The sequence below is a fragment of the Perca fluviatilis genome, chromosome 3 (assembly GCF_010015445.1).
Source record: "Perca fluviatilis chromosome 3, GENO_Pfluv_1.0, whole genome shotgun sequence".
Taxonomy (NCBI): domain Eukaryota; kingdom Metazoa; phylum Chordata; class Actinopteri; order Perciformes; family Percidae; genus Perca; species Perca fluviatilis.
Window position 1 is genome coordinate 43,152,681 of NC_053114.1, and position 10,647 is coordinate 43,163,327.

Sequence of the window (10,647 nt, forward strand, 5' to 3'; positions counted from 1 at the left end):
GAGAAAACATAACTCAGAGCATGTTGTGCACCGTTGCGCACCTTTCCAAGGAAACTCGTCGTTCAACCAGGAAACTGTAGCATCACGGTACACACAGTTTTGAGACTGAACGTGCCCCAGTTGTTGGGAGCAGGGGAAACAGGGAAATATAGGAGTTGAGCCAACGACAGACTGGTGAGCAGCTTCTCCCAGTAACACATCCCTGTTGTTGCTAAGCAACTCAGAGGGGGACGGCTCCATACATCATTAAAGCTACACTTACAGTACACATCCGCGTGCACACCTGCCCGTTGTATGTCGTCATGTATCCCCCTCTCTCTCTCTGTACTTGTCCTCTTTACAAGTTGTTTGATTTCCTGCTCTGCTGTTGTGTGAAGTCATCTGGTTACACCCTGTCCTCGTTAATGAAGGCCTGCCAAAGCGCCGCGTCTCTTGTTCCCTCCTTCTCTTTCTTTCCGCTACAACTTCAAAGCATGGGGACACACTGATACAAATTCATCCAAGAACTGACCCCGCTGAAAAAGCAACATACCAGATGGCTACACGCAAAGCATATGTTGTCATAAAGTATGCAATAATGCAGAGATGAGAGCAGATTTCCATACTGTGCGCTGCCATTTCATGCTAGTCGAAACATAAAATATGCATCTCTTTTTTGTCAGTACAGGGTTTGCTGAAACATGCTTTATTTTGAAATAAAACAAAGCTTTATGTGAGGTGTATGTGTCAGCTGATCACACTACGTGGCCACTTCTGGTTTCCGTATGTGATTGTTAAACATATCAATCTAAAATCATGAGCATAAATCTACAAATTACAACACCTCATGCCAACCTTACACCAAACCACTTTTCAAATGATTCCACTGTCGCAGACGGGTCTCCCGTTGTCTCCATCATTTGGTGTTAGGTCATAAAACTCCCGTCTGGACGTTCAGACAAAATCAAACGTGCTTGATATTATGGTAAGTGTAGAGGCTAAGCCCAGGCTTTAAGCCCCTGAGGTGCTGTTCCACGGGTAGAGTAATTGACGCACTTTTTACTTTTTTGATCAATGAAAGTCCAAGTCATATTTGCGTGTTATGCATTGATTTTCATGAGATCTTAGTTGGGTTTCCAGACAAATCACTGCTTGTATGTATGCCTGTGTAGTGTTGGTGTGCGTGTGTGATCAAAAACTGTATGTGCTTCCGGGTTGCACCGAGGGCACTAATTGGCTCTGACAGTAGGTTTTAAGTCTTGGTGGTGAAGTTAAATCACGTGAACACTGTCAACAACCAATGGGTGCGCTCCCTCCAGCACCAAACAGGAAGCAGCAAACGGCTAGAGCCAGTGTTGTTTATGGTTGCTTTGGCGCCTCGTTACGCTAAAGAGGGAAAGTTGCTGATTTTCAACCCTTCTGAAGCGCGTCATCCAACGGGAGATTTACCGGTGGATAAATACAGACCTTCAGGTACAGCATGGTGTCAGACTTTAGTCTGTTCAAAGTCTTCTAGTGTCTGGTAGGCATAAAGCGTAAGAGTATACTAGGTTGGACTTTTGTACATACACACGTATATATATCATACCTGCCAACTCAGAAGGGCTGAAAAGTTGTTGGAATCTTCTACAGTGAAATACAGACAAACTTTTACACCATATAGCTGTCAGCATTTTAACCGTGTTTACTCCAGCTGCTAGCTAACGGTAGGCTAACGTTACCTGCTGTCGAGTGAAGTGTTAACTAGCTAAAGGTAGGCTAACGTTACCTGCTGTCGAGTATAGTGTTAACTAGCTAAAGGTAGGCTAACGTTACCTGCTGTCGAGTATAGTGTTAACTAGCTAACTGTAGGCTAACGTTACCTGCTGTCAAGTGTAGCGTTAACTAGCTAACGGTAGGCTAACGTTACCTGCTGTCGAATGTAGAGTTAACTAGCTAACGGTAGGCTAACGTTACCTGCTGTCGAATGTAGCGTTAACTAGCTAATGGTAGGCTAACGTTACCTGCTGTCAAGTGTAGCGTTAACTAGCTAACGGTAGGCTAACGTTACCTGCTGTTGAGTGTAGCGTTAACTAGCTCACGGTAGGCTAACGTTACCTGCTGTCGAGTGTAGCGTTAACTAGCTAACGGTAGGCTAACGTTACCTGCTGTCGAGTGTAGCGTTAACTAGATAACGGTAGGCTAACGTTACCTGCTGTCGAGTGTAGTGTTAACTAGCGTCCCGTGCGGCGATGTTTCAGTTCCCTCTAACGTCCGTTTTTGGAGCATCGGAGAGAAGTGCAGGCATTTAAGTGGCAACTAAATAAGGCACCGAAATCCGCGTTGCTTTTCGGTCCGGTAGATAACGGTCATTAAGTCACCGGTGCCGTATTAGCACTGGGTCTCGGACCCCCCCACCCCAAATAAAAACAGATCTACACGATTGACGTGGATGACATTTTCCCATTCAAAACGGCGATTTTCAACGAAAAGCGACTAGTACTGATATATGTACTGATATATATATATATATATATATATACTGTATATATATATATAGACCCTATTTTCCCATGTTTTTGTGTCTATGTGACTGATGGGAACAACAATCTTTTAATCGGTCCAGTATAAAGCTGCAGCGACGAAACAAGCTGCAATGTAACGATAATGGGCCTTCAATTTTCGTCAGTTTCTGTTTTTGCTGCTGACAGACTCATATTCTTATTCTAAGTGTCTGACAGCATTATGGAAAGGATCCCTACAGAGATAGACCTTTTTATCATCGTAAAACACACTTCATTCAAAGTCGACAGAAACTAAATAAAACTACCAAAAGTCATCTTGGTTCGTCTTTCCGCTGTTCCAACAATCACCACTCTGGTTTGGTTGAAATAAACCCTTAATTCACCCATTTACATGTGGAAATATGCTGGCTATACACGCTAAAAGTACTGTCTATTTCAATGGGGTCTGGTGAGTTTAAGCAATAAGCACATTTTCCAAAATGTCAAACTATCGCTTTAATACTACTATTATGTGTTTCTTTGAGATTACTTTCTCCGTGCACACAAACGTACAGAGTTCATCAGAAAATCTGTGAATTGTTCCCTCTCCTTCCCTCTCTTGGGTCTCAGTCAACGATCTTGTAGATAATTTCACTTCTAAAACTACAATATGGTTTTTTCCTGCAGGTCTTCATATCCACACCCTGGCTGTGTGTATATAAAAATAAACCCTGATGCATTAACATTCAGTCCCTTCTGCCCTGCTCTGACAGCTAGATGTCTGTTTTTTCCTGCAGCAGAAACCTGCTGAGTGTCAGCCAGCTCTGGATGTTTTTTGGAAGGATATTTTAAAGTCATTTTTGGGGGGGTTCTTGCCGGAATTGGCTTGTGTTCACGAGGTGGTGCAGTGTAGAATAGACTCCAGCTTTAGGAAGCAAACGGAGAGTGTCCTCAAAACTGTAAATCCTGCTGAAAACTGGGAAATAGACGAGTGTGACAGTGGTTAAGGTGTGTTTGTGAATGTGTCAAGTGCATGTGTGTGTCTGTGTGTGTCAGTATGAAAGTGTGTGTTTGGTCAATACGTACTCCCTGTCGGATTATCACACTCTGGCAGTGGTTGGTTTAATATGCCCATCTGTCAATCATTCTTACACAGGCTTACGGCTGTATGGAAAGGAGAAATCTGCTACAGACATCCTCAACATACACTCATTTATTATACTGTGTGTGTGTGTGTGTGTGTGTGTGTGTGTGTGTTTGTGCGTCTCATTTTAGAGTGACAGTCCATTGTAAAGAAACAAAAAAAACTCTTTTGGGAGCATATTTTGCAATGAGCAGACTGTGTTTTTTTTTGCATTAGTTCTTTAAATGTTTGCCTTGTTTCCATCGCTGTGCTTTGTTGTGTCTCGGCTCGGGCTGTGACCCCGCCGCCGGCTCGTCGTCGCTGCATATTATTATTGTCTTTGTTGCCGCTCGCGAAAGTCTTTATCTAAATATGGAAATGTGTTGTGAGTTAATGGAAAAGACGAGGACGTTGAAGACAACTGCGTGGATGTAGAAATGCTTCGCTGATTGTTATAAGTTGAATGGTTGCCTGCATTATCTATTCATGGATTGGTTTTCAGCGACAAAATGTTGCTAAGTACATTTACTCAAGTACTGTACTAATTTTAAAGTACTTGTACTTTACGATACTACTACGACGGTAAGCGGGGGATTAAGTTTAAGATTAAGCGGGGGATTAAGTTTCAAATGGTTGGTAATTAGATCTACTCAGATCGGCCCTTTACTTGTAACAAAGTATTTGTGGTATTGTTACTTTTACTGAAGTTAAAAATCTGAGTACTTCCTCCACCGATGATAGTTTCATGCTGTAAAACTGTGTTGAGATTTGCAAGTATCCAGCGGTGGAAAGTAACTACGTACATTTACTCCAGTACTGTACTTAAAGGTCCCATGGCATGAAAATGTCACTTTATGAGTTTTTTTAACATTAATATGAGTTCCCCCAGCCTGCCTATGGTCCCCCAGTGCCTAGAAATGGTGATAGGTGTAAACCGAGCCCTGGGTATCCTGCTCTGCCTTTGAGAAAATGAAAGCTCAGATGGACCAATCAGGAATCTTCTCCTTATGAGGTCATAAGGAGCAAGGTTACCTCCCCTTTCTCTGCTTTGCCCGCCCAAAGAATTTGGCCCACCCATGAGAGAGAGAGAGAGACATCATGGCTTTCAAACGAGCAAAGTGGCAGTTGGTCAAGGCCACACCCCCACCCTCCACCTTGCCCCCCCCTCTCCTCCTCAATAGCTACAGACACAGAAATGGTACATCCTAAGAAAAGCTCATTGTGGGACTGGCTCTAGTGGCTGTAATTCTGCACCAAGGCTGAATTTCGGGAAATAGACTTCAGATACAGTATTAGGGGACCACTAAGGCCTATATAAAAGAGACTTCAGATACAGTATTAGGGGACCACTAAGGTCTATATAAAAGAGACTTCAGATACAGTATTAGGGGACCACTAAGGTCTATATAAAAGAGACTTCAGATACAGTATTAGGGGACCACTAAGGTCTATATAAAAGAGACTTCAGATACAGTATTAGGGGACCACTAAGGTCTATATAAAAGAGACTTCAGATACAGTATTAGGGGACCACTAAGGCCTATATAAAAGAGACTTCAGATACAGTATTAGGGGACCACTAAGGTCTATATAAAAGAGACTTCAGATACAGTATTAGGGGACCACTAAGGTCTATATAAAAGAGACTTCAGATACAGTATTAGGGGACCACTAAGGCCTATATAAAAGAGACTTCAGATACAGTATTAGGGGACCACTAAGGTCTATATAAAAGAGACTTCAGATACAGTATTAGGGGGCCACTAAGGTCTATATAAAAGAGACTTCAGATACAGTATTAGGGGACCACTAAGGTCTATATAAAAGAGACTTCAGATACAGTATTAGGGGCCACTAAGGTCTATATAAAAGAGACTTCAGATACAGTATTAGGGGACCACTAAGGTCTATATAAAAGAGACTTCAGGTACAGTATTAGGGGGCCACTAAGGCCTATATAAAAGAGAAGAATAAAACATCTGGTTAATTTTAAAATAAAATACACTGTGCTCACGGCAGATCATATTTCCCTGCTACTACACCTTGAACACACAGCACAGAGCTGTTCCCCCTCTACTCCTCTGGATGGAAACCAACTGGTGTTGGTTTTGTGGTTCTATTCTACGTAAATTTGTGAGATCTCGTGAGGTCCTCGTGACTTCAGCTGCCAGTCATGGCCGCAGCCGTGCCGCAACAAATCCGGACCTGGTGGGTATTGACGGACGGCGGAGCACGGAGCCGTTCCGCAGCGGAGCCTCTGGCACCACCTACAGCCTGTAGTGGGATTTGCAAAAATCCACTGCTCCCTATTCAGATCCACCAATCAATTGGCTAAGTCCTGGATCTTCACAATCCTACCTACAGCACCTTTAAAGGGGTGATAGAATGATTATATAGGGTATTTAACACTGTTCCTTAAGGTCTCCTAATAGGGTATGTAACAGTGGTTGGGCTGAAAATGGCCCAAGTGATTTTCTGTGGGCCATTAACTACCCTGTGAATATGGCCCTATTTTGAACAAGAGCTTTTCTTCCAAATATGGTATGCTCATGAATATTTATATGAGCTGCGCACTGATTGGTTCAGCAACCCACATACGCATACAGTGGAGTCTCATATTACACACACACACACACACACACACACACACACACACACACACACACACACACACACACACAGAAACACACTGTCTGTTACCGGCTGCAGCGGCTGTAGCCGAGACAACATGTTTCAACACTTTGATTATAACTAGTGTAGTTGTAACGTTAACCTTGGGAAATAAAAAACCTCCACCAAAGAATCACAACTCACCTAATAGCTAGTAAGCGCGGGGAGCGGAGAGTGAACCCCTGCGTTAGATCCACATCTCCCGCTCCATTGTCCGATATACTCGTTCTAAACCCTTTTCTCTGAGTCAGTAGGCTATTCCGTTGTACAGTCTGGAACACTGCATATGACCGTGGTTCTTTTTCAGTATCCTTGAAAAACTTCCAATCTTTGTTCTTTCTAAAGTCCGACATAGCGCAGCTCGTGTGGGAGATCCTGACAGAGCTCCAGCTCAGCGGGTCTGTGAAGGGGGAGAGGCCGACAGGGAAGGCAGCAAACCCGGCCGGCAGCCGCCGCCTGACCTGGCAGATTGTGGAGCTCATAAAGTCCGACACTGTCTTACCAAATTTGCAATTAGCCATCAATTTTCATAACATGGCCATTAAAAAAAAGTCTCAAAAGTGAATTTATTGTTAAAATAGCAGATGAACATTGTATACAATTTCAGAGATCTGCGTGACCTAGATTCAGAAGACTAACTGACCTCAGGTCAGTGGTGTAGCCTATGTAAATGTTGGGGCGTGACAAAGACGAGAGACTAGAGCCAAATGAGGAGGAGTTGAGAAGTTGACGTCAACTTTAAGCTTTGTTGAGATTTGCCCGTTTTCAGCAGCAGTTTCAAATTGTGAGATTTGCAGAGGAAAGAGGTGTCATTGGGATTTAGAGGTTCTATGTATGTCCTATTTACCCTCCAAACTGTCATTTTTCAACTATGACAAGGTAAAATCGGTTTTGCATTCTATCACCCTCTTTAAGTCCAAATGTTGAGGTACTTGTACTTTACTTGCGTATTTTATTTTCATTCCACTTTCTACTTTCTACATTTCAGAGAGAAATATTCTACTTTTTACTCCACTACATTCATCTGTTACAGCTTAAGTTACTAGTTACTTTACACAAAACACATGTAGTTTATCAAATCTGATGTTTGATTCTAAAGTAAACTAGCCAACAATATAACGGCTACAAGTCCAGCTGAGATGATGAGACCATTAAACACACAGCTGGTTGGATCCTTTACACTTTCTACAATGTGCATGCTAGGTAACTAGGACTACAGTTGAAAATTAGCCGACTGGATAACACTGGCGCATTTACAGAAATGTTGATTATTGTGCATTGTCCTAAATCGAGTTTTCTGCATCGAGTACTTTTAGTTTTAATACTTTAAGTACATTTTCCTGATGATGCTTACATCCCCCCCCCACCCCCCTGAACCGTTACATCATCTGGACACAGTGAGCAGGAGAAACCGCGAAAGCCACAGGGCTTATGGTGTTTAGATCACATCACACACACACACACACACACACACACACACACACACACACACACAGATCAACATTTAAACACACTAAAGCTGCATACAGTAAGAGGCTCTGCACGACACAAGCTGTCTCCGATGAGAAGGTGTGGGCCGCAAGTATGATGGGAGTGTTTGTGTTTAAGGTGGAGCGGTAGAGTGCTGACGGGAGTATAAGTTAGGGAGTAGGAGGGGTGGGGGGGGCACCCACCTTTGCAGCAGGCTGAACCCATAGCGACCAATCGAGACTCCAGAATAATAAAGAAGTCCCATTCCCCAAGTCCACAGAACCGACAGCTCCCAGGGGACAGAAACGGAGCAGAGACTACGTGACTACCTGAGCACCTTCAGCTAACCCCCCACTCATAGCTGCAGCCCAGCACATGTGCTTGGGGTTGAAACAGTGTGAAGGGCGGGAGTTAGGGGTTTATAGCAGATGTGGACAGCAAACAAGGGGCTCTTTGGGGGGGGGTAATCCGGCACCACGGTGGCACGGTGTCCCACTTCCCTTAGCCCTTCACCGGGTCGCCGCAGTGTAAGGCTGGTGCGTGGCGTCCATGAGATAGGGCAACAATTGCAGGATTACATCTTTAGATTAGATTAGATTTCTCTTTCACTCTCTCTCTATCTCTTCATTCATTTCCCCCACAGCCTCATCTTTCTCTGTCCTCCTTTATATATTTATTTGTTTGTTCATCTTTTCTCATTTTCTCTGAGGCCTCGTAATCCCCAAGCCATCTCCGTCCGTGCACCACAAACTGCTCTAAAGGCTCTGTGTTTAATTTAGTTTACAGGAGACATCGTCACAACGGTTGGAAGCAGCGTACAGAAAAGGGTCATGTATATTTTATTGTATACATATATATGGAAGCTGTACACGATTTGTGATAGTTTGCATGGCTTTGAAACTGAAAAGGTCTCTCCATCAGGTGGTAGATCGGAGTCCTGAATCTGTTGCCATCCCCGATCTGCTTCTCCAGAACTTAATAAGTGAGTTAATGGCAACTAAGCAACAAAGGTAATAAATAGCAAGATGGGAAGGAAAAAAAAACATGGAATTAGTTCAAAAATCGTTTTATTATTTTCATTTCTGTATGTTCGTGAGAAATCTTTCTCGTCTTCTCACCTCCCTCTCGTTCCTCTCACACAGACACACATGCAGAGTGAAATAACTCTCAGACAGCATACACACACACATATATATATATATATATTCTGCATTTTCATGCAGTCTTTAACAAAACGAACCCTTTTTACTGTAACAAGCAGTGGACAGAATCCAGGCTGGAGAGGGCCATGTGTTGCCTTATTTGGGATTGCAGCCACTTGAGTCCTAACTCAAACAATCCGCAGATCATTTGAAAGCACAAAGCTAAATTTGGTTCAGTATCACTTACAGCAGGCTAGATTTAAACAAAATGAATCGTTTAAAAGACCAGGGTCATGACTGTAATCAAAAGCACAAGTCCTGACAAGCTGTTGTCTAATTTCCTTCCTTTAACTCTTAATCTCTCTCTCTGACACAAAAAAACTATAGACTTAATTGATTCTCCAAAAGACACTAAACGGAGCGTTATGTTGCATAACAAACAAACAATAGAAGAATCCTTGAATCCATCTGCCGGGTTAATTGAACCCCTTCCACGCAGAGCGCCACGGGTCAGGCAACACCTCTGGAAACCGACCAATCGGTTCCCCCCCAACCAAAGCTCCCACCGGCCGAGGCATTGATCATTTCTCCTGGCCTAATCGGCTCGGCGCTGTCCCGGTGTAAACATAAACTTTCATCCTCTTGGCAACGCTCTCGTAATCCCGCCGAGGGGATTAAACCGGGAGGTCATTTAGGAGGATCAAAACCACGGGGGGGGTTTGAAATGTATCCCGAGGGAGATTCAGGAATACGCGCTGGGTGGCTGGGGAAGAATAGGTGGAGGGAGCATGGGTGGTGGAGATGGTGTTGGAGGGGGGGATAGGATGGATGGATGAATGGATGAATGGATGGGTGGGATTGTGGAGGATGGATGTGGGTGATTGGATGAGGAGGATGGATGTGAATGATGGATTATGGGTGAGGGATGAGAGGTGGATGGATGATGGATGGAGGATGGATGATTGGAAGAGGAGGATGGATGGATGGAGGTTGGGATGGATGGATGGATGGAGAGGATGGATGGATGATGGAGAGGATGGATGATGGATGGATGGATGTGGATGGATGGATTGGATGGTTGATGGATGGATGGATGGATTGATGGATGAATGGATGGATGGTTGGATGGATGGTTGGATGGGTGGATGGATGGATGAATGAATGAATGAATGGATGGATGGATGGATGATGGATGGATGGATGGATGGATAGATGGATGGATGGATGGATGGATGGATGGGTGGATGGTTGGATGGATGGATGGATAGATGGATGGTTGGATGGATGGATGGGTGGTTGGTTGGATGGATGGATAGATGGTTGGATGGATGGGTGGTTGGTTGGATAGATGGATGGATTGATGGGTGGAGGAGGAGAAAAGAGGAGTAGCTGCTTTACCACTTACCTATATCCGTCTCTTTGTGGTTCTTGATGAGTTCAGCGAGCTCAAAGTTCCCAGCAATAATGGCAACCTGGAGAGAGAAATACAAGTTTTTTTGTTTTTTTCTTTTATCTTTTCTTTGCATGTTCTTTTAGGTAGTATGTAATAAATATAGATCATAAAAGCACATAAAACTTGAAAAAAAGCACAAATTTGACAAAAGTATCTTTTTTGTCGACTACTGAGACTGAGTACTGTAACAAATCATTTTAATAAAAATGTTTTGGGCTGCTTCTGATTGAATAAGATACTTTTAAATATCCCTTCTCTGTCATTATTTAAAAATGTTTTTTATAAAAACAGATTGCCCATGTTTTCAGTAATGCATTCACTCTTCCT

General features: G+C 43.4%; 1 protein-coding gene across 1 annotated transcript in view; it reads right to left on the bottom strand.

Moving 5' to 3' along the window:
- LOC120556519 (SH3 and multiple ankyrin repeat domains protein 2-like) overlaps positions 1 to 10,647 on the bottom strand; it is a 287,467-nt gene that overhangs the window by 134,960 nt on the left and 141,860 nt on the right. Inside the window, exon 10 of the mRNA XM_039796163.1 lies at positions 10,273 to 10,339. Coding sequence (XP_039652097.1) covers positions 10,273 to 10,339 — 67 coding nt within the window. The remainder of the gene's footprint in view (positions 1 to 10,272; positions 10,340 to 10,647) is intronic.